Below are 25013 nucleotides of genomic sequence, written 5' to 3' on the forward strand. Positions count from 1 at the left end.
GGTTTAAATACAGTTTTCAGGATACAGAAGTCCAATAGAACAGGATAGAAACGGTTCCCCAGAGCATTAGTTTCAGGTCTTATATAAGATATTTGGCACATGTTCCACCCTGGAAATTCCCATTATTCCTGTTAGAAATACCCTACAAAAATACCCCTGATGCACTTGGTATCGTTATTTGTGGACTTCGCTTCTGGAATGGGCAGGCCCCAAACAGGCCCATTTCAGAATTTACCAGAACATCTATTTCCTCAAAAATATGCATCATATATAAGGTGACCAGACGTCCCGCTTTTGGCGGGACAGTCCCGCTTTTGAGCAATTTGTCCCGCGTCCCGCGGCGTTTTAAAAAAGTCCTGATTTTTCATTCTGCCTCCTGAGTCCCCGCTGATGGCTAGAGGGAAAAAAAACTGTTTGAACTCTTGCCGCGGGGCTTCAAAGGGCCGACCTACAGCTGATCAGTGTTAAAAAAAAAAAACCTTGGTATATTTGCGGCGCAAGGCAGCCCTCGTTTCCTGCCGACTCGGAGAGGTAAACAGCGTCTGCAAGCTCTCATCTCTCGAGAAGCCCAACCAAAGTTTCCCGCGCCATTTCAGGGAGCGCTCCTCGAGAGACGAGAGCTTGCAGGGGGCCGAGAGAGCAATGGAGAGCAAAATCCGGCTGCTCCCCGAACCAGACGCTGTTTACCGCTCCGAGTCCCAAGCGACAGGAGAGGAGGGCTGCCTTGTGCTGCAAATATACCAAGGTGGAATCCTGATGCCGCCCTTACAGCGGAGAGAAGAAGCCGGATTTTGCTCTCCATTGCAGACACCAGATCGTAATGCACCACCTGCAAAAATGCGAAAATTTCCAAATGTAGCCCTGCCCTCTTACAGCTCTCCTGATGTTCAACTGTTGTCTCTCAAGGTCAAGGAGGATACTTGGCCAGCCTCATGCTTGATGTCTCCCACCTTGGCAGCTTTAAGACTTGTGGACTTCAACTCCCAGAATTCTCCACAATTCCCCAGAATGGGCTCGGCGGGAGTTGAAGTCCAAACGTTGTAAAAGAGCCACAATTGCCCAGCCCTGGGCTAGGGTAGGCTGATGCCGCGCGGATGGGAGGAGGGGCGGGCGACCCAGCAATTAAGTTGTGGTTTGGAGGTATATATGGGGGAAATTATTTGGTTTATTATTATTGATAGATATAATTAATTGATTTGTAAGAAATTGGATTGCATGGAAATAATTGGAATATTCATGTTCATATTGATTAATATACAAAAAAGATAGTTATATAACTAATTGATTTATATTAAAATGTTGAATTTGTATTAAACAACTGTATTACATAATTACATAATTAACCAATGTGAGGATGGATATAAAAATAGATGACAATGGGAAGGGGTATAATATAGAATAGAAGGGAAAAATTGAATTTGATTAAGATTAGAGATGAGGATGAAGGGTAATATTGGTTTTTTTAAAAAATAGATGAGGAATAAATATGGCAAAAAGGAAATATAGAAATTGTAAATTTAATTGAAATGACTAAACGCTGTTTAAATTTGTGAACCAGCCAAATATTCTGTTCAAAGAAAATACATTGTATGTTTGTATGTGGGTTTCTAATTACTGCTATTTATTCATATTTGTTCTCTTTTATTCTTTAAAGTTTAACAATTCATTCTTTATCTTAATATCTTTATATTTGTTTGGGGTTGGCTTTCTTCCCTTTCATCTTTTTTATTGTACAGCAATCTTTCTCCTCAAACCTACCACCTCTCTCTTTTCTTTCCTTCTTACTTTCTCTTCCCCCCTTCTTCTCCTCCCTGCTTCCTCTTCCTTTCTCCTTCTCCTCCTCTCTTCCTCCCTCTCTTACCCTCACTCCTACTCTAATTTCTCTTCCTTCATCCCTCTCTATTGCTGTATCCTTTAATGCATATAGACTACTCAGAGGGCTGAAAAAGTTATTTTTGACTGGTCCTCACACTTTTGACCAGTCCTCGAACTTACGACTGTCCTCACATTTTACATTTTTGCCCTATCTTGTCATCATGGTGAAGAGAAGCAGTTGTGAAATGAGTGACATGGTTGTTAAGAATGCTGCATGGGCATAAATGTGAGGATGGTCATAAATATGAGGACCAGTCAAAAGTGCGAGGACCTGTCAGAAATGACTTTTTTCAGCCCTCTGGTTAGTCCTTTTGTGCATATGGACTACTCAGAGGGCTGAAAAAGTTATTTTTGACTGGTCCTCGCACTTTTGACCAGTCCTCGAACTTACGACTGTCCTCACATTTTACATTTTTGACCTATCTTGTCATCATGGTGAAGAGAAGCAGTTGTGAAATGAGTGACATGGTTGTTAAGAATGCTGCACAGGCATAAATATGACGATGGTCATAAGTGTGAGGACCAGTCAAAAGTGCGAGGACCTGTCAGAAATGACTTTTTTCAGCCCTCTGGTTAGTCCTTTTGTGCATATGGACTACTCGGAGGGCTGAAAAAGTTATTTTTGACTGGTCCTCACACTTTTGACCAGTCCTCGAATTTACGACTGTCCTCACATTTTACATTTTTGCCCTATCTTGTCATCATGGTGAAGAGAAGCAGTTGTGAAATGAGTGACATGGTTGTTAAGAATGCTGCACAGGCATAAATATGAGGATGGTCATAAGTGTGAGGACCAGTCAAAAGTGCGAGGACCTGTCAGAAATGACTTTTTTCAGCCCTCTGGTTAGTCCTTTTGTGCATATGGACTACTCGGAGGGCTGAAAAAGTTATTTTTGACTGGTCCTCACACTTTTGACCAGTCCTCGAATTTACGACTGTCCTCACATTTTACATTTTTGCCCTATCTTGTCATCATGGTGAAGAGAAGCAGTTGTGAAATGAGTGACATGGTTGTTAAGAATGCTGCACAGGCATAAATATGAGGATGGTCATAAGTGTGAGGACCAGTCAAAAGTGTGAGGACTTGTCAGAAATGACTTTTTTCAGCCCTCTGGTTAGTCCTTTTGTGCATATGGACTACTCGGAGGGCTGAAAAAGTTATTTTTGACTGGTCCTCGCACTTTTGACCAGTCCTCGAACTTACGACTGTCCTCAAATTTTACGTTTTTGCCCTATCTTGTCACCATGGTGAAGAGAAGCAGTTGTGAAATGAGTGACATGGTTGTTAAGAATGCTGCACGGGCATAAATGTGAGGATGGTCATAAGTGTGAGGACCAGTCAAAAGTGTGAGGACCTGTCAGAAATGACTTTTCAGCCCTCTGAGTAGTCCCTATACACATAGCCATGGCCACCCGGTCACATGACCAGCTAGCCACGCCCACCCAGTCACATGGCCTCCAAGCCACGCCCACACAATAAGCCACGCCCACAATGGTGTCCTTCTTACCAATGTTAAAATCTGTTCACCTTACCCTATACACATAGCCATGGCCACCCGGTCACATGACCAGCTAGCCACGCCCACCCAGTCAAATGACCAGCTAGCCACGCCCACAAAATAAGCCACGCCCACAATGTCCCTCTTTACCAATGTTAAAATCTGGTCACCTTAATCATATATCCTGCAAAACACGCATCACAGAAGCAAAACAATTCCTCTTCTCATGTTCCTATTGCTTGGTTATATAATCAGGTTATAGAAGATAAAATAAGGTACCTAAAATGGCGTAGCTCAGGGTATACTCTTTACAGGAATAATCCATATTTCTCTCAGTCCACTTCCAAAGTTTCCAGGCTTGTGCAAACTGGGATTCCTAGCTTTTGACAGATCAGAAGCCAACAACAAATCACAGTTTTTGGCTCTGGATTTTTATGGGGGGAAACAACTCGGAATTCCCAATCCACTGGTCACTGAAAACAAATAGCAACAAAATGCTTTTGCAGTTTCTTTAGTTAGGCCAACTAAGTAGGCTTGCATTCTCTTTTACCTACAATTCTTCAGATTTCTGATATGCTGACAACAGCTGAACAGGCAGCTAAATCCAGCCTCTGTTGGAATCTTCAGATGGTTATTAATATATCAAGGTGGATAATAGGAATAGCTTTTAATGGATTTGAGCATCAATATCGATCAGTTTCAATGGTGGGATTCAAATAATTTAACAACCGGTTCTCTGCCCTAATGACCGACTGGGTGAGTGTGGCCAGGGGTGTGAAGGCAGCACTCGGCCTCCTGCACCCACCCCAGGAGCAAAAACGGCCCGTGGAGGGGGGCACATCACCCCCTAGCCCTGTTTTGGGCCTAGTAGGCCACCCTGCAGCCTCCTGGGAGCAAAAATGGGCTGTGGGGGGATTATGCCGCACCCCGTGCCCTACTCTGGGTCTAGTAGGCCTCCCTGCACTTGCCTGGGAGCCAAAACGGGCTGGGTGGGAACTCCTGGAAGGGGTGGGGAGGGGAGGGGCCAGCCAGCAATTTAACAACCAGTTCAACCAAACTGGCCTGAACCCGCTGAATCCTACCACTGATCAGCTTCACAGAGACATGGATCTCTGGCTTAGAGCTCATAACTGGAGAACATTACAGTCTTGTCAAATGCCACAGAATTTACTTCTAGATAAATATGGGTAAAATATTCATTTTCTGTTTTTATTTACACATTGAATAGAACAGAATTACAGAGCTGGAAGGGTCCTCAGAGGTCTTCTAGTCCAACCTCCAACTCAAGGAGATATCCTATACCAGTGGTGGCGAACCTTTCTGCCATCGTATGCCAAAAGCGGGGGTAGCGCGGGGGGAGCACGCATGCCCACACCCATAATTCAATGCACCTTGCCCTCCCCGCGCATGCACGAGCACCCCCTCTGCACTCCCCCTGCTTTTGGCACGCAATGGCACAGTGGGCCCGTTTTTCACCCTCTCCAGAGGGTGTCCAGAGTCTTTCTAGGAGCCTGGGGAGGCCAAAAACAGACTTCCCCATCCTGCTGGAGGTCCTCCAGAGGCTGGAAACAGCACGTTTCCTGACTTCTGGAAGGCTCGAAAATCAGCTGGCCGGTGCGCTGGAGCTGAGCTAGGGCAATGCTCGCGTGCCCACAGATATGGCTCCACGTGCCACCTGTGGCAGGCGTGCCATAGGTTCGCCATCACGGTCCTATATCATTCTGGACAAATGGCTATGCAATCTCTTCTGAAAAGCCTCCAGTGATGGAACACTCACAGCTTCTGGAGACAAGCTGTTCATTGATAGTTCTCAACCTGTTATTTCTTGTCTTGCTCTCAGCTGCCTTGAAGAATAGGTTGTCTTTCTCTTTGTGACAGTACGTCAACTATTGAAAGACTGCTATCACATAGTCCTTCTCTGTGTTAAGACTAGACATACCCAGGTTCTGCAACCATTCCTCGTGTTTTAGTCCCCTAATCATCTTTGTTGCTCTTCTGTGCACTAATTCTTTGGTTGATTGTCCTGGGATTTATTCCTGGAATTAGCTTCCAAAATGAATGAATGGATAAACTCAAGAGAAAATAGTTAAGGGAGCAATGCTGATGGTTTTTCTCACTGAAGCGGTTATAAGTGCACTCTTTATAACACCATGCAATAAATAAATAGTAAAATAACAGAAACACTAAGCAGGCATGCAATCGAATTTGAGCAGTTCTGTGATTAGCTAGTAGATGATGGTGATGTAAAACATTATCCTTAGAGCATGGGTGTACAACCAGTGTTATGTCCCTCTTTGTGACCTCATATCTTTATTTACTCCTTCAATATACATGGCCGCCCCTCTCAAATTTATGACTCTGGTCTTGTCTATTTGCAGTTTTGAGGAATTTGTGCTGAGATAATTTCTCCAAAAGAATATAATGATGAATAAGTACCTTTCCCAAAGATTCCATGCAGTTTAAAGCCACCAAGGTTGGGTGGGGGGGGAATGCTATAAATAAATCCGAGATCTAATGGGAAATGGGGAGAGATAACGTAAAGCAGGTTCATTCATGTACTTTTTTACATTGAACTGTGCATTCATTAGTGGCTCAAAGCCTTTCCGGTGTCTCTTGTATTGTAAGAGGATAAGCAGAAGGACCAGCACAACTAAAACTATGAGAGCTCCCACAATAGTGGATCCCACCATCAGAGCCCATGCCTGGGATTCTTCAGCAGATTCTGAAAAAGTAGAGAAACATTATGAGGTGTGACAATGTTGTAGATAAACACCACTCTTCAAAGATATATATTACAAAACATGAAAAACATTAGGTACTCCACCATAGCTCTTAAAAATAGGATTACCGTATTTTTTGGAGTATAAGACGCACCTTCGTTTTTGGGGAGGAAAATAAGAAAAAGGCTGATTGGCAGGTGGATCGGCCTCCCAGAATACCCCCAAAATTCCCAGAGGTGAATTTTAGCAACAGGTTCCTTGGTTGTGAGCTATGTGCCTTGCTTTTTTTTGGTTTTTTTTCTGCTTCTGAAACTTCTGAAACTGTTTTATTTTATTTATTTTATTTTATGCAATTTATATGCCGCCCTTCTCCCGAAGGACTCAGGGCGGCTTACAAAGAATAAAATTCAACAATTTAAATTTAAGTGTAAATTAAAATCTGGTTAAAATTAATTAAAATTATTACAATGTAAAAGCCCCTAGACGGGTCAGTCCAATTGATGAAAGAGCCACATCTTCAGTTCGCGGCGGAAGGAAAGGAAGTTGGAGGCTGTCCTAAGCTCAGTGGGCAAACCATTCCAGAGGATCGGCGCTCCCACAGAGAACGCTCTCCCCCTGGGGGCCGGCAGCCGACATTGTCTAGCCGATGGCACCCTGAGGAGGCACGCTCTGTGAGAGCGTACAGGACAATGGGAAGATGGCAGAAGATGCTCCTGCAAAAACTTTTTTTCCCACCTCTGAAAGCCTCCGAAATAAAGTTTCAGGAAAAAAAGCTTCTGAAGCTCTGTTTGGGGGCTTCTTTTCTGAAGCTTCTTTTCTGATGCTTTTTTCAGCCTCTGAAACCTCTGTTTGAGAAGCCGGATAGGGCTACATTCAGAGTATAAGATACACCCAGATTTTCACCCTCTTTTTTGGGGGGGAAAGGTGCGTCTTATCCTCCAAAAACTACGGTATATGTTTGCATTTAAAAACCAACAAAAGAGATGCATTGAGGTAACCTCGATGTACTGAAATTGGGAGAAGCAGAGCCATTATGGATTTAATGTGAGGAATATAAAAACCAGGGTCACAAGAGTTCCGATTCTCTTTTGGATTTAAAGCTTCTTCACGTTGACCTGGTGTCAGCTAGCCTGCTGCTTGCTGCCATGGACTAAAGGGGAGGAGTCAGTGGAGAAACTTTCGTTGCAGCTTTGCAATTTACAGTCTGGGCTTTGCTTATCTCTCCAAGTTCATTTCTTCTAGCTTTGGTATACAGCAGCCCTCTGGTTGCCTAGCTACAAGGGGGTTGGGCTCTACAGTTTCTTTCAATTTGCTGTTTCGCCTGCTTTGCCTCAGATCTTGCCTGAAACTTGTTGCTTTCGGTTCGTTCCTAGTAAAAGTACTTTTCTCTGAATCTATGGAGCCAAGGATTCTTCTTTCCTAGGAAATGGACAGAGGCAGCCCTGACACCTGGCTCAAAAGGTTGCTGTGAGAATAGCTGGACTTTTAAAACCTGCAGACTAATTCCATGGCATCAACCACAAAGATCTTGCATCAACTACAGTAACATGCTGCCTGACTGTTGTGCAATTCAGAAAGAAAGAATTCTGAAATTCAGGGGGGGGGGAAATCGATTAATATTACCTGCTAGATCAATGTCATAGCTATAGCCAAGTTGCTCAGCAATTAGAAACATTTCCTTATTGGTGACAGGAGGGAAGAAGGGCGCCATGTTAAACATCTGGTTGTGACCAATGGGTGCCAGTTCCTGGGGCCAGGCACTGTCCAATGGGTTGAATCGTTTCATCCACTCATCAAATATAGCATCAGTGAAGGAATGAAGGACCTGTAATTCCAATTGATATTCATCTTAAATGATTAATATGGCAATGCAAATATAATGAAAACAAACGACTACCCATAACTACTTTCTGGCTATCCATATTCACCATGCGTCCTTGTCCATCATACTCAAGAGCTACTCTGTCCTGAAGAATGAAAGATGTTGCAGAAGAAAAATGGTGGAATTATCCATTTCTGTCCTGCAAAAGGTCCAATTAATCCATATTCTCTTCCAGGTAGTATCTGCAAACTGGTCTGTGCTTCAGGTTAAATCTCAGGGGTAAATATTATTATAGTTGGGGACCACAGGTTCATTGAGGTGGGGGGGAATATAACTACAGAAATAACTTTAGGGTTTTTTCTTCTTCTCTGAGATGGAGACACAGCAGCACCGTGAAAGAATCTGTCAACATCTAAAATGCATTAAGTCCATCAGAAGCTTCACTCATCCATTTCCTTTAGGTTCCTGCTACAAATTGGTGGGGAAATTGCTCTCCTGGTGTCTGGAAATTTACTACAGAACTAAAACATCAGGGTTGGGCGAGAGCTCAGAAACAGCATCTCAGCCAGTATCATTCACCCCCTGCTGTAGGCTTGTTCTAAGAACAATTTTGTACAAGCAAACAGACTTCAAGGAAGTTTTTTGGCAAAAGAACAAAACTATGTGTGAAAAAACCTATCCACAAGTTTTTGACAAATTTAACGCAGGCTCACCAGTCAGACAGAAGTCTTTAAAACACAGTCTTCCTATAGTATCAACGTATAATCCCAGATGTTTGGGATTCAGAATTCAAGAAAAAAGTCTAAATGCTTACAGAGGATTCTATTGTTGTTTTTGTTGTTGTTTTTGTCCTCGTGTCTTTCGTCATGTCTCTATAAAGAGAGACTACCCCAGAACAAATCTTTGAAAGGCTTCCCATTTGAAGCAAATATTATTGGCTTTTTCTTCATGATGGTTAAGATTCTTTATTACAAACTGTGTCTCAGAGGATGCTTTGCTTCAGACACCAAACCATTATTTCAAACCTGCTGAGAAGGAATCTTGGCACTCTTATTGAAATTTACTAAGAGTGAATGTTTAAGTTCTTTCTCTTTTGGTTACTTGTACTACTAGTTGCAGGGATCAAACTCTAATTTAACCAGCAGAGGGAGCTCACAGAAAATCAAAAGTATTCTGGTAGCATCTTTTTGACTAACAGATTTTATTAAAAAGTTTAATTTTTCATATGCTGCAGCTTCATGCTTTTTAATAATATTTGTTGATTGGAAAAAAATCTATCAGACTCCCCCCCACTCTGATTTTTTTTCCCACCACAGACTGACATAGCTGTCCTCCTACAACATCTCTAGCCCCCAGAATCCAAAGGGCTGTTGTGAAGTACTGAAAAACACACTTTCAGTGTGTGTCCATATGCTATCTTTGCAGAATACTATTTTCTTTTCAGCTGTTTTTAATAATATAGAAAGTAATAGATATTCTTGGCTTCAGAACAGCATAATAAATGTTACATTTTAAAATAACAGTGAACCAGATTTTACTATCTCATCATAAGGCATTCTGTCTATTGCAAGAAACTGGAATATTCATAACACTGATTAAATCTGGAGCAGGATTTGGAAAATCACTTCAAATATCATCCCCCCCCCCCCCCCCGGATATGATTCACTTTTGGCTCTATCAAATGTGGGGATTAAGAGTTTCTCAAATGTTTGAAACTCACTTAATCCACCAGATCTCTGAGCAACATACATGAGATAAATGATGGGGGGAAAAATACCACTGGATCTTTTAATTTTATCTTTCTTATACCTTTTCTCTACCATTGAGAACTAATTGTAACTGACTGTAACTAATTTGGGGTAATTGATAACCTGATTTGATTGTAAACTTCTGAGTGGTTCAGACTTCAGCAGAGAATATATGAAATACAATAACGTTTCAACAACGGGTACAAGAACAACATGGTGAATAAAAGTGAAAATTAACTGAATATTTTGAGTGGTTTGCAAGATAAATTAAATGCCTGATTTGCTTCCCTATAAATTTAAATAAAACCCAAAACATGTATATGGTCTATTTAAATTAAATTTTCATATGTTGATATATAACATGTGAATTTTGTTCTGTGTCCCATTAATGTATGCTCAAAGGAGTTCACGATGTACAGTAAAACAATGTCAAGATAGCAGCTGTTTTTATTTGTGTTGCTCATTTTAAAAAAGACTAATAGTCTATCATACTATTGCAACTGACCTCTTAATATTTTTACCATATTTGCAGCTTCCTGCTTAGTGCTATTCCAGTCTAAAAGCATAGTAGTCAATAGAGGTCAGATATACTAATCAGTAGAAAATATTATTTCTATTTTGGGCATAAATCCATTTCCTGCTGGACATGGGGAAAAGTTCTTATGTAGTCTTATTTAATTCTAAAAGTTTATGGAAAAACAAAAGCAAAAGAATATACCACAAAAATAGGATCATTTGCCGCAGAGTGGGGGAAAGCACCCGTTCCATTCAAAACAGAGTGAATCAAGTTGTGGAGACTGATGATTGGCGGCTCAAGGTTCCCATCTGGTTCAGCAAAACCTTCCAATGCGTTCCTGTGGCAAAGGCGAATAAAGAGGCATGGACACCTAACATCAAAAATGTCATAAAAAAAGCACAACAGAAAATGTTCTTCCTGCGCCAACTCAAAAAGCTCAGACTGCCCAAGGAACTGGTGATACAGTTCTACAAAGGAATTATTGAGTCTGTCATTTGCACCTCTATACAATAACTGTCTGGTTTGGCACTGAAACCAAACAAAACAGACACAGATTTCAGCGGATAGTTAGGACTGCAGAAAAAAACAATTACAACTGGTCCACCTTCCATTAAGGATGTGTATACTGCATGAGCCAGAGAGAGAGCTGAGAAAATATCTACAGACCCCTCACATCCTGGACATAAACTGTTTCAACTTCTTCCCTCAAGACAACACTGCAGGTCATTGCATGTCAAAACAACTAAATACAAGAACAGTTTTTCCCCCCATACCATCACTCTGCTAAACAATTAATTCCCACAATGCTGTCTATGCCCTGAGATGTCGAACCACCTTGTAGGACCGTATTACTATTATCCTTCTCAGCTTTCCTGTTACCTGTTTCTTATGACTATAACTTTGTTGTTTCTATTTTATGATTTATGTTGATTGTTTTTATTTAGTATCTGTCAGAGTTTGTTGCAGAAATTAAATCCAGAAAGCACACACAGGCAGACTGATGCAGCAGGATTCATTAACTTATTTATATACATAACACGTGAAGATAAAAGTACAATACCAATATAGATTCTTCTCCAACGTAGTAGCAGTTACAAGCAAAACACAAAGCAGGAGAGAACATTTCAGCAGAGCAGACAAGTTCAGACTTGTTTCATTTCAGAGCTGAGCACAGAGTTTAATACAAAGAGAGCCTCCCCTATACAGGGCAGTTAAGCTTCTGCACAGACTCAGTTGCCTAAGCCACGCCCAGACTTCAGACTTAAGTTTCTGTTTCCAAATAAGCCTCATTGGCTGAGCCTGTTACCATGCCTATGCATTGGCTGACCTTGTTACCATGTCGCCATTCAGTCCCCATTGGTTGATCTATTCCAGTCCATGAACATTCATACTCTGACAGTATCCTATTATGATTCATGTTGATGGCATATTTAGCATCTTATGATTATCGCTGTTGTATCTTGTGATTTATGATGATAGTGTTTTATGATTGTGATCATGATTTATCACTTGTTGCTTGTATGTACACTGAGAGCTTATGCACCGGAGACAAATCCTTTATGTGTCCAATCACACTTGGCCAATAAAGAATTCTATTCTATGTCACATCTGGCTATCTCTGGCCAGAAGTAAAAGTCATTGTCAAGCAGCAAAACCTCTTCTGAAATTCAAAGGACTCACCTGAAACTGAATCTAGAATTCCGAAAGAAAGGAGGGTTATCAAAGTCCTGAAGAGAGAGACACTTCTGAATGTCCTCCAAGGTTGGCAGCTTATCACCAGCTCTGCTGAAAGGATACCTCTGTAGAGGCCCCTCATTGCTTCCATTACACAGCGTGACCAGATGGTTATAATCATTCAAACTTAGGTTCAAAATAAGACAAGATAGCAAGTTAGATCTGTTAGTTAGATCTGGTTAGTAATGTCTGACCAATTTTGTTTCACTGACTTACACAGTAGAAAAGAATTAAACCTTTAATTAGTTACCCAAAAAATTAATAGCACAAATGATTTTTTAAACAGTTAGCAGAATTTTGATAATCTGTACCGTACGATATTTGGTAATAATCACTCTACATCAATTTGGCACTTTCTATGTAGTGGATTAAAATTAAAAGTCATCCTCAAAAAGCACAGATAACAGCTCTAGTGTGCAGGTTGAGGGTGATGAAAGCCAAAATACAAAACACATCCAAGATCAGGTTTACAACTAAAATTGTTTCAGGATAACAACAGCTGCCCTGTGTAAAACTGGAAGATACTATTGCATAGAACAGGATTTCTGAAACTATTCTAACTTGATCCCTTCTCACTTTTAAAAATTATGCAGAATTCCAAAAGAGATTTTGTTGTGCTATATTTGTTAATATTTACTGTATTAAAACATTAAAATTGCATATTTGTGCAATTGCATATATGTTTTACTTATTGAATCACATAAAAATAACAATATTAAACTGATTAGATATTAAAATATTTTTATGAAAATAACTTGATCTTTTTTTAACAAATGAAAATAATGATAAGAGCGACATTATTTTACATTTTTGCAAATACTTTAAACATTTGACAAATAAATCTGAATTTGCGAACCCCTGAGGAGGACTTTGGGCCATTCTTTAAGAAGCACTTCTTTAAAATATCAGTTTTACCAATTCTGAGGTAAAACAAAATGTAATGTTACTTCTTAAAATGGCTAAAGTGCTGCAGGGAAAAAAAATCAGATAATTGGCATTAACTGAACACGAAGTATTTGGGCCTTAACAATGTTAACTTTAATCCTGTTAAAGTTTTGGCATCAGTAGTTTGGAGGCCCTGAGCAAAAGCAACCCATGGGGAAGGAATGGTTTTCCTTCTCATAATTTAATGAAAATAATTGTGCATTAGAGGAAGAGAGGAGAATTAGACAAGACATGACCATGGAGTTTATTCACATAATATGGTTTAATGGTTTTAAGCTTTTGGGAGGCTTATATAATATTTGGAAAATATCTTGTTCTTTTGCCCATTCACAAAATGGCTGTCATGGGAGACATAACCTAAGGCCGTGATGGCAAACCTATGGCAAGCATGCCCAAAGTGGCACGCAAAGCCATGTCACCTGGTACGCGCGGCCTTGCCTGTTTGTCTTTCGGGTTTCTGCCGTGCATGTGCAAGCGACAATCAGCTGTCTTTCGCATGCGTGGCAGTGCTGAAAACCAGTGTGCACATGGTCAGCTGATTGTCAGGTGCACATGTGCGCCAGCTTCAGCTTTTCCGGAGTGTGATCCCTTCGCACATGCGGCAGTGCTAAAAACCAGCCTGCACATGCATGCCGGCCAGCTGATCATCGGGCACGCATGTGTGCTAGAACCCTGAAGTTCAGCTTTTCCAGAGCGCAGTCCCAACGAGCGTTCATGCACGCATGTTTCCGTGCTACCTTTTCAGCACTTGGTGCCGAAAAGTTTCGCCATCACTGACCTAAGATAAGGTTGATCTTTCTTCCTTTCAACCCATCCCAATTTACTTGAGATCAACTTACTGATCTCTTGCCATGTTTCTTACTTTCTAAGAAGCCCCATGAAGCTTATTTGGGTCCAGAGTCATCCTTACATATACTGGTGATATTTTGGTTCAAACATAAGCATCAAGAAAGATGTTCCCTGCTACCTCAGTGGTGGCACCAGCTAAAGTTGTGCCTGAACCAAGGATGTGTCAAATAGGTTTTTGTTACATAAATCACCTTTTGTCAGTCATGGAATTGGAAGTTGCCTTAGATATTGTCTCCTTTCCTCTTGTGTTACTTCACCAAGGCTACCTTCACTGAAGTACCATGAAGCTTAGGATTGTTTAGTAAAATGGAAAATTATCATATAAATCATTCAATGTTTAAAACAGAGGTGGGTTTCAGCAGGTTCTGACCAGTTCTGGAGAACCGATAGCGGACATTTTGAGTAGCTCGGAGAACCAGTAAATACCACCTCGGACTGGCCCCACCCCCATCTATTCTCTGCCTCCTGAGTCCCAGCTGATCAGGAGGAAATAGAGATTTTGCAGTAACCTTCCCCTGTCATGCCCACCAAGCCATGCCGCACCCACCAAGCCACACCCACAGAACTGGTAGTAAAAACTTTTGAATCCTACCACTCGTTTAAAAATATTGAGGATTTCTTAAGAAGCATATTTACAGTATTTGAATTCAATCTCTATATTGATTAAATAATTGAAAGATAGATAATTAACCACAGTGGCAATGGGAAATTAGTATGGACAGGTTGAACATCAATGTTTCACTGGTCTCAAAATGTTTGTTACCTATTGCAAACTATCTCCCATTCTGAGAATCTTGAATTACGACTTATTAGATTCGGCTCATCTGGCCTTGATGCTCCAAAAAGTTGATCCGTGCACACATCGCATTCATTTTTGCCTGTAGCAAAATTCCAGAATGGCAATGCAAAGGTATCATTGCCAATCAGTCGCTAAAAATGGGTGTGGAGAAGAGATGGAGAAAAGAGATTGAATCACATCTTTATATTGGTCTTTGGCAATAATACATATACATCATTAACAAATTTTCGTATCTTTACAATATCTCTTGACTTTGTTCATGAAAATTATATATTCCATTAATAAGATCCATGCCATTTCATTTGTCAACTGACATATACCTATTTTTTTTAATGCAGGATTCATGCATTACCCGGTAAGCTATCCAAGAGCAATAGAATGGTTAACCAGAATAGCACAAAGTACTTTAAAATAAGTTTATATTCCCTATTTTCTTTTTCTGGTCTGTTCTCATTAACGAACCCCATCAGCCAATCAATATTGCAACAACAACAAAATAAGCAGCACAGATGCATTTCAATATAGCTTTGCTTAGAGTATTAGTATTTGAAAGATGACTGTGGCAACAAAATTAGATAGATTCTTCTTAGTGCTAATACATTGTTCTTCTACCTGCAAGCTATAAGAGGAATTCTAATGGTCTGTCTAGAATATCTGGAGACATTATGCATTCTCAGGGTATTTATTTTTCTTAGCATTATACTTCTTTATTAGGAAAAGGATGGTAAGATACAGAGAGCCTTGGGGAAATGTATACATGTTTTTACTAACATCAGTTAGTAACAGTCTATTTCAAAAATATGTTCACCAAGAAGAAGGTTTGAAAAATGGACATTTTATGGTTTGGGAATAAGAAGACAGACTGTTACATATTTTATTGGTTCATGTCTATCTATTCAAACATGGAATGAACAAATGAAAAAAGCTATAAAATACAAACCTGTTTAAAAAATAGCTAGGTAGAAGGAAAATGTACACTTCTTGGTTTATCACAGAGAGGCCCTGTAAATATTCATTCTTGTAAATCTTACTCAGGGGTGAAATCTAAAATTTGTTACTACCGTTTCTGTGGGCGTGGCTTGGTGGTGGTGGGGGTGATGTGACTGGGTGGGCGTGGCCAACTTTTTTTTTTTTTTTACTTTTAAAATACTTTTTTCTACAACCTTAAGAGGTTGCAGAAAAAAATGCTTTTAGAAGCCTCTGATGATCAGGCAAGTCAGCTGGGATTGCCAGAGGCTTTTAAAGGCATTTTTTTTCCTACAACCTCTTTGGCCGAAGGGGTTGCAGAAAAAAATGCTTTGAAAAGCCTCTGATGATCCCAGCTGAGCCGCGTGATCATCAGAGGCTTTTTTTTTTCTTTTAAAAGCATTTTTTCATCCGAAGAGGTTGTAGAAAAAATGCTTTTAAAAGTAAAAAAAACAGCCTCTGATGATCGTGCGGCTCAGCTGGGCATGGGGGGGGGGCAGGGATTTTTGCTACCGGTTCTGTTTTGATCCCACCAACTTATCATTTTTCTGCCTCCACTTTGCCTGACCTTGGCTCTGGTAGAAGATGCAGTGAGCCATATTTTTCATTTCTTGTATTGAGAATCTTTCCCTTCCTGGAGCATTATGGAGGCCAGGAGATGCCCTGGTTGCTTCTTTCAGATACACGATGAAGACAGTGATGACAACTAACCTGCAGGTCTCTTTCTAAGAGTAGTAAATGATACCTATGCCAGGTAACAAAAGCAGGGCCTTGATGGGAGAAATCTATTGCTGTAAAGGGACGGCCTGGCCCTGAAAAGAGAGAGAAACAAAAATTACAGTTAAAAAGACACTCTGAAAGGTATGTTAGATCTACAAAGACAGATTAAATCTACAATCTTCTCGTCCTCTCTACCATTTCTTCTTCTGCTCTTTCTCCCTCCAATTATTCTGTCTTAGTTTTTCTTTGTCTTGTAAACCTGCATAATTTAGGTGCACAACCTCTAATCCCTAAAGCCTGCCTGCCTGTACACTTTCTAAAGCAGATGCCGCTTTTCACAAATTAAAATTAATCTTTGTAGGTTAAGATTTGACCAAAAAAAATGCAGACTTAAGGAAATTAATGTGAAAAAATAGATGGAGGGGGTTTTTTTTAAAGAGAACTTTATCTAAACCACCTAATTTCTGACATAGCCACATCAATTTTTTTTTCTTCACTTCCCCAACATATTCGTGTAATTGAATAGTGACTATCCTGTGCACATGTAACTGGCCAGGAAGGAGCAAAGCACAGGGCTACAGTTCAGCAATTATCCTCCCTTCCTTCCTTCCTTCCTTTCTTTCTTTCTTTCTTTCTTTCTTTCTTTCTTTCTTTCTTTCTTTCTTTCTTTCTTTCTTTCTTTTTCTTTCTCTTTCCTTCCTTCCTTCCTTCCTTCCTTCCTTTTTTTTCTTTCTTTCTTTCTTTTTCTTTTTCAACTTTTTTTCAAATTACATAACAATAAACATTTTTTAACAGTACTGTGTCATGTGTCTCTTACAGGTATTTACATTAATTCCTATACTTCTCTATTCTAACCAGTTATACCACTTATCCCACACCTCATAAAATTCTGCTTCTTCCTTGCCTTTCATTTCTAATGTGAGCTTGTACATCTCAGCACATTCTAGTATCTTGTATATAATCAGCTCATTGGCTGGTATATTTTCTAATTTCCAACACTGAGCATAGACAGTTCTCGCTGCTGTTACTATGTGTAGAATAATGTATGATATTATCCCAGTGGTGAAATCCAAATTTTTTTACTACCGGTTCTGTGGGCATGGCTTGGTGGGCATGGCAGGGGAAGGATACTGCAAAATGTCCATTCCCACCCCACTCCTGGGAGAAGGCTATTGCAAAATCTCCATTCCCACCCCACTCTGGGGCCAGCCAGAGGTGGCATTTGCCGGTTCTCTGAACTACACAAAATTTCTACTACCGGTTCTCTGAACTACTCAAAATTTCTGCTACCGGTTCTCCAGAACCTGTCAGAACCTGCTGGATTTCACCCCTGTATTATCCTCTTTCTAATGAAATCTGGAATCATAGATATCCCTTCCTTTGGAATGTAGAAGCAACTGATAAAGCACACTGATTTTTGTTAACTAGTTATGGATTGAGGCCTGCCACAAATTAACAGTCTCCAAGCTATTTCAGTCCAAGGCAGGGACTAAAGAAAGGAGATTTGGAAGATCTGGTTGATGGATTCAACTTGGAGGATCACAATAGTGCCAAGAAACACACACAGCCAAAGAAGGGACAAATCGTATTTGTCATTTTTTAAAAACCAGCTCCATTCTTCTGTGCCTTTAGTTCCAGCTTAATCTGAAGAAATCAGCATGTGGGAAAATCTTTTTCTGTTCTCTACAGATCAAGTTGCTGTTAAATTATGGCTAGGTCAAAACTTCTGATCTGTTGGATTCTGCAAAAGCTATTTCTTTTGTTCCCAAAACAGGAGAAAGTGAGAACTAGTTAACAAAATTTAGCACAGATCGGAAACTTTGGCTGATGGACTGGCTTATATCGGCCTCAAACAACATGGCCCATAGTTAGGAATGATGGGAGTTCCATTCCAACATGCAAAAGGAGTTTGCCCAGTCTGGTTTCTCAGGCTGGGTTATAACTCACAAATTTCCCAGTAAGAACAATCTGGAGTACCATATTGGAGGAAGCTGATCTAAAGATCATCAGCCCTCTAAAATTGTAATAGGGTACCAAATAAATTGCATCCATATTACCAGGGGTGGGCTACTAGGGGTTCGCAGGGATTTGGGAAAACCTCTAGCTAAAATTCTGTGCAGTTCGGAGAACCCCCAAATCCCACTCCTGGCTGGCCCTGCCCACCTCACCCTGCCCCTCCCAGGGGTCTCCATGCCAGTGGTGGGTTGCCCCTGGTTCGGACCAGTTCTATAGAACCGGTAGTAAAACCGGCAGGAGGTTCCGCCCACTGATCCCGACGTCCTCAGAACGCTTCTGCGCATGCACAGAAGAGCACATGCATGAGCAAAGCACGTGCATGGCCCCGTTGTGAACCGGTAGTAAAGGTAGGTAGAACCCACCCCTGCTCCACACGGCCCGTTTTGGAGGCGGGTAAGTGCAGGGCATGCGCGGAGGCTCGGGGAGGGTGAAAAACGGGCCTACCAGAAGTTCGGAAAGGCCGGAAATGGGCCTCCGGAGCCTGGGGAGGCCCTTTTCGCCCTCCTGGAGGCTCAAGAAAAGCCTCCGGAGCCCAGGGAGGACAAAAACACCCCGCCCCCCTGAGGTGCAGGAGGCTGATTAGGCCATGCCCGCCATGGTCACGCCCACCCAGCAACCAGGCAGAGAACTCCTTGCTAAAATTTTTGAAGCCCGCCCCTGCATATTACCTACAATATTCTTTTCACTACTTAAACTCCCACCAAACTGGAAAGCACAAACCTAATAGAGTGTCTCTGACTGAATAATAATGAAGCCACACAAAGTAGTTATAAATGCTGCAGTTTGCGACTTGTGGCTCATTGCTGCTGGGACCAAGCAGACTCGACCAATGATGGGTTGCAATCATATAGTCAGGATGGATAGTAGCTTTGGCAAGATTGAGGGCATCTAAAAACTGTTCTCGCTCTTCATTTGTTAAAGAGTGGATGTTCTTCCGGACAACTAGAGGCTTCTTTTCTTCACAATTGGACCCTGTCCAGCCAAATTTGCACTCGCCACAGTTATAGCCAGCAAAATATCCTAAAGAAAAAGACAGCATCATTTATATTACTGCTGGATACAAATAAAAATGCCAAGAAAAGAACATAAATGTCAAACACACGTGATTACAACTTGTCCCCACAAAAGCTAGATGCTGCCCTGTGGAAACAAACCAAGCTCATGTTATAAAGTAAGTCTTTTGAACTTGATAACATTTTCTAAGAACACAATACAGCTTTGAACATAGTTAGGCCCAGGGGTGAAATGCTCCCAGTTCGGACCGGATCACCCGATCCAGTAGCAATGGTGGCCGGTGGTTCGGAGAACCGGTAGCAAAAAATCCCTGCCATCCCCCCCCCCATGCCCAGCTGAGCTGCGCAATCATCAGAGGCTTTTTTAAAATTATTTTTAAAAGCATTTTTTCTACAATCTCTTCGGCTGAAAAAATGCTTTTAAAAGTAAAAAAAAAAATAGCCTCTGATGATCGTGTGGCTCAGCTGGGATCGTCAGAGGCTTTTAAAAGCTTTTTTTCTACAACCTCTTCGGCTGAAGAGATTGTAGAAAGAATGGTTTTAAAAGTTAAAAAAAAAAAAAAGTTGGCCATGCCCACCCAGTCACATTAACTTCCACCCACCAAGCCACATCCACAGAACCGGTAGTAACAATTTTTACATTTCACCAGTGGTTAGGCCCCCAAGCTCGTAAGTATACCTGGACTCTTTAGGAACTAAGTTCTTGCGTTCCATGTGACTTAGAAGTAGTAAAACAATCAAATTCTGGACATTTAAAAAAAAAGAAAAGAAAGAAAACTATGCAATCCACAAAAAATGTATTTCTTTAAAAATAAAAAAAGGCAAAATGTTTCTATTGGGTTTTACAGCAGCCAGCTTCTGTGTGCTAGGCAAAGATATAAATCTTAACCTTAACCTCTGTACTATTTCCTTAACGCTGGTAAGGGAAAGTATATAGAAGTTCTGGATGGAATAAAAGGACAAAACACATATTTGCATGATGACGCTTTAGCCTTGTAACTATAAATCTTGTAACTACAGGTAGTCCTCGATTTACAACAGTTCATTTAGTGACTGTTCAAAAAAAAAGTGAAAAAAGTGATGATCATTTCTTACACTTATGACCGTTGCAGCATCCCCACCAGGGGTGGGTTTCAAACATTTTTACTATCGGTTCTGTGGGTGTGGTTTGGTGGGCGTGGCATTGCTTGGTGGGCGTGGCAGGGGAAGGATACTGTAAAATCTCTATGCCCTCCCCAATCCAGGGGAAGGTTACTGCAAAATCCCCATTTCCTCCCAATCAGCTGGGACTTGGGAGGCAGAGAATAGATGGGGGCGGGACCAGTCACAATTTTTACTACCAGTTCTCCGAACTACTCAAAATTTCCACTACCGGTTCTCCAGAACTGGTCAGAACCTGCTGAAACCCACCTCTGATCCCCACGTGATTTACCGTACATATGGATGCTTGACAACTGACCCATGTTTATGACGGTTGCAGAGTCCCAGAGTCATGTGATCCCCTTTTGCAATGTTCTGACAAACAAAGTCAACAGGGAAACCAGATTCACTTAACAACCGTGTCACTAATTTAAGACACTGCAGTGATTCACTTAACAAATATGGTGAGAAAAGTCGTAAAATGGGGCAAAATTCACTTAACAAATTTCTCACTTAACAACATAAATTTTGGGCTCAATTGTGGCCGTAAGATGAGGACTACCTGTATAAATTTAACTTAACTTGTGTGGGTAGGTACAGTATGTATAAGTAAACACACACACACCAGGGGTGAAATCCAGCAGGTTCTGACAGATTCTGGAGAACCGGTAGCGGAAATTTTGAGTAGTTCGGAGAACTGGCAAATACCACAAGGGTGGGTGCTACTTACCTTTACTACCGGTTCTCAATGGGGCTGTATGCGAATGCACAGAAGCCTCCTGATGACATCAGGATTGGTGGGCAGAGCCTCCCACCAGTTTTACTACTGGTTCTATAGAACCGGTCTGAACCAGGGGCAACCCACCACTGAAATACCACTTCTGGCTAACCCCAGAGTGGAGTGGGAATGGGGATTTTGCAGTATCCTTCCCCTGGAGTTGGGCGGGAATGGAGATTTTGCAGTATCCTTCCCCTGCCACACCCACCAAGCCACACCATGCCCACCAAGCCACGCCCACAGAACCAGTAGTAAAAAAATTTGGATTTCACCACTGACACACACACAAACACAGGATCTACTCACAGAAAGGAAAGTGATTGGCCATTGCTTTTCAGAAGATGGGATGGTGACAGAAACAAGAGGATTGTCCAAGAAAATATGTGGGAGTCCAAACTAAGTATTTTGCTAGCTGTTGCCAGTGTTTGAGTCCAGGCAGGATGTTCTTAAGCCTTCTTAGAGTCAAGCCAGCAGGAGCATAGGACTGGAGCATCTTAAATGTGGTCTATATTCTCCTTATCTAGAACGGTTGGGGCTCAAAACCTTAGAATTCTCAGCATGGGGTAGTCTGACCTTGTTTACATATAATTATTAGTTTTTCTGCTATTAGCTATGCTGGCAAATTGATCATAAAGATACAGTAAAGAGTACTAGAAAAGTTTAGTAAAATACTATTACACTGGTGGCCTTTCCAATGTTTTTCTGATTACTTCTATGAGAACCTTCAAGAAATCTATTTTCAGAATAGTCCTGGGAAGAAGAATTCCATTAGCCCTTCACAGCCTGCATGCATGGGAACTTACCGCATTCAGAAAAGACATATTATGGAATTAGCTGTCTCACAGCAATAATGACTGGTAATTGCTTGTAATTGCACCCATGACCTCTATTCTAAACCAATCAACTTACTACAATACATTCAAACAATAAACATTTACAAGAAGTATGTTAGCAGAAGAAAACAAGAATAGGTCAGGCTTCCTGATTTAATTATCCCTGATTTACAAAATGGAAGACTTAAGTAATATAAGGTCCACCATGTACAATAATGCAGTTCAAGACTTCCATATACACACAGTTTTTAGCATGGAATTAATGGCAATTAGAATTGTAAGCATATAAAACTGCTATGTTCATGTTTGCTCATGACAGCAATTGTAGAAATGTTAAGTGCATTGGATTTCTGTAAGCTGTGGAACATTAAACTCAAGATTCTTACTGCCGTGATTTCGATAATCTACAACTCCACTCCTCTGCTCACAACAGAATACCTTAGGCCACCAGGCTTGAAATTTTGGGATTAGACAAGTTAGAACTACGCCGCCTTTGATTTGACCTAAGCGTAATACACAAAATTATCTGCTACAACATCCTACCTGTCAATGACTACTTCAGCTTCAACTGCAATAATACACGAGCACACAATAGTTACAAACTTAAGGTAAACTGCTCCAAACTCGATTGCAGAAAATATGACTTCAGCAACAGAGTGGTCAATGCCTGGAATGCACTACCTGACTCTGTGGTTACTTTCTCAAACCCCCATAACTTTAACCTTAGACTGTCTACTGTCGACCTCACCCCATTCCTAAGAGGTCTGTAAGGGACATAAGTGCACCAACGTACCTAAAGTCCCTGTCCTACTGTCCCCATTTATTCGTATCCTTATCCTGTATTCATAATCATGTTTATTCTTATATCTGTTATTTTATACGTGTTTGACAAATAAATAAAATAAAATAAAATAAATAAAAAAACTCCAAGCCTGAATCAAAAGACAAAATAGTCCCCTTACTGGGATGCTATGTTTGACTGCTAGGCCACGAGATGACTGGGTAAAACAAGGGTGAGCAAAATATGTTCTCCAAATAGTGTTGGATTCCCATAATCCTTCAAGATTGGCCACAATGAGTGGCAATGATGTATTAATATACAAGAAAACTGATGGAACCCTAGGACATAGTGTCTACCAAAAGAAGACACACACAAATAGATACCTAAACGCACACTCACACCAGCATCCTTCGCAAATAAAATTCAGTGGCAAAAACTTTAATTACTAGAACTAAATGTCTAGCAGATGAGGCACATGTACAAACAGAGCTTCAGACTCTCACAGAGGTATTAATGGCAAATGGATTCCACAAAAATAAAATTAGAAGTATAATCAGGCAAGGGACATCAGGACAGAGCGAAACCCAAGAAGAAGAACAGAATATGGGAAAAGCCATCCTGCCCTATATAAAAGGGACCACCGATAAAATTAGTAAGATATTACAGAAACACAAAATAAAAACAGTGTTCCGCACAGATAGAAAAATATCGATGATGTTAAGAAACCCCACGGATAAAATTGAGCTGGAAAATCAAGGGGTACACGAAGTGCCATGTGCCTCCTCTCAGTCATCTTACATTGGACAGACAAATAGACGAATAGCTGTGCGTTTAGAAGAACACAAAAACGCAGTGAAAAAAGAAGAGCGAACTTCTTCCTTGGTACAACACATGAAGGCCACGGGACATAAGATCGACTTCAACAATACTAGAACAGTGGTGAAAGAGGAACATCTTACTAAGAGAATAATTAGGGAGGCTATCGAAATTGAAAAGATGCCGCAGAATATGGACAGACGTGATGACGCTTCTAAATTATCAAGTATTTGGAGACCTGCACTGAGGGAAACTCGAGTTTTAACATCAGAGGACAGGCAGAGATCCCAACAGGCAACCAGTGGTGCTGTAATGCCTGCCAGAATCCTTTCCTCTTTGCAGTTGACAGTTAGTAATAGGGAACCACAGAAAGCTGGGCCATTAACACGCAGTCAGGCTGCAGCTAGGATAATGAAGCAGGACCCACAACTTCTAAACTGATAGTAAAAGCCAGAAGATGACAAGGTAGAGAGCCTGTCAAAACGTTGCCAAACTGGCACATTGGCACAAACATTAATCACCGGAGACTTGGGATTTCAAAATTTGTGACTGTATTGTGACAAAAGAGGAGAAAAGTTAAAATACCTAGCTAGAAAGTAATCTCATGAACCTTAAATATAAATGAAATCATTTTCAGTTTCCGTCACCAATTCTCTTTGGAGTATGCCTCCTAATATCTCACTTGAGGCAATGTCCACCCGCCCTTGCAAAATACACACTTCTCATAGACACAACATTGTCTAAAAGGAAAAACTCAAAGTTCATCCAATGAACATGCTTTATTCAGGAGTGATCACATTATTAAATAGACAATGCAAGATATTTTTATGATGTGCCTTGCTGGCATTTTCAGAACATGGACAGACAGAAATAATAATAATCATACCCAAGCCAATTAGTAAAGCTTATTAGAGGTATTCAGAATGCTCAAAGCATATAGTTTTACCTACATGGGCTTCAAAACTGGTAAGCAGCATCAAATAAAGAGGATATTAAGAGTCTCTGTTGGAATCTTATCACAAAGAACAGTGATCGGCCTAGCAATACCAGAACTACAATTCTAAAATTCCCTGCTAGCAACAAAGCTTTAATCATAAAACATCTGTAGAACTTCCCTTTTTTTCCTCACCTGTACACTGGCAGGTTCTGTTGAAGAACTTCAGGGGCCATTGTTCCCGATCATCCACGTTATGGAGAGTGTAGGGCCCACTCCAAGGCCTTCTGTCTACCTGTACCGTCTGACAGGTGCCCCTGCCTTGCTGTGAACCGCACACATTGTTTGAATTCGACCCCAAAGCTGGGCAGCACTCCTTGGATTGCAGCTTTTCTACAGTCATACACACCCGTGGAAATTGGGTCTTTGTCAATGGAAGCCCAACAAGGCTCAGATATGCAAAGAGCGTCAAGCAAAGCAAATTTTCATCTTGCAGCAGGAATGCCAT

General features: G+C 41.0%; 1 protein-coding gene across 1 annotated transcript; it reads right to left on the reverse strand.

Annotated features, from left to right (window-relative positions):
- Nucleotides 1–5866: 5866 nt before the first annotated feature.
- DCT (dopachrome tautomerase) lies at nucleotides 5867–25013 on the reverse strand. The gene is made up of 8 exons (XM_070943202.1): nucleotides 24701–25013; nucleotides 18931–19230; nucleotides 16186–16286; nucleotides 14473–14639; nucleotides 11862–12041; nucleotides 10383–10518; nucleotides 7718–7919; nucleotides 5867–6096 (listed from the first exon to the last, which is right to left on the reverse strand). The coding sequence occupies exons 1-8, from the start codon at nucleotides 25011–25013 to the stop codon at nucleotides 5867–5869; spliced, it is 1629 nt and encodes a 542-aa protein (XP_070799303.1).

Source organism: Pituophis catenifer, unplaced genomic scaffold (genome assembly GCF_029215685.1).
Source record: "Pituophis catenifer annectens isolate HBS135680 unplaced genomic scaffold, rPitCat1.0.hap2 SCAF_4, whole genome shotgun sequence".
NCBI lineage: Eukaryota > Metazoa > Chordata > Lepidosauria > Squamata > Colubridae > Pituophis > Pituophis catenifer.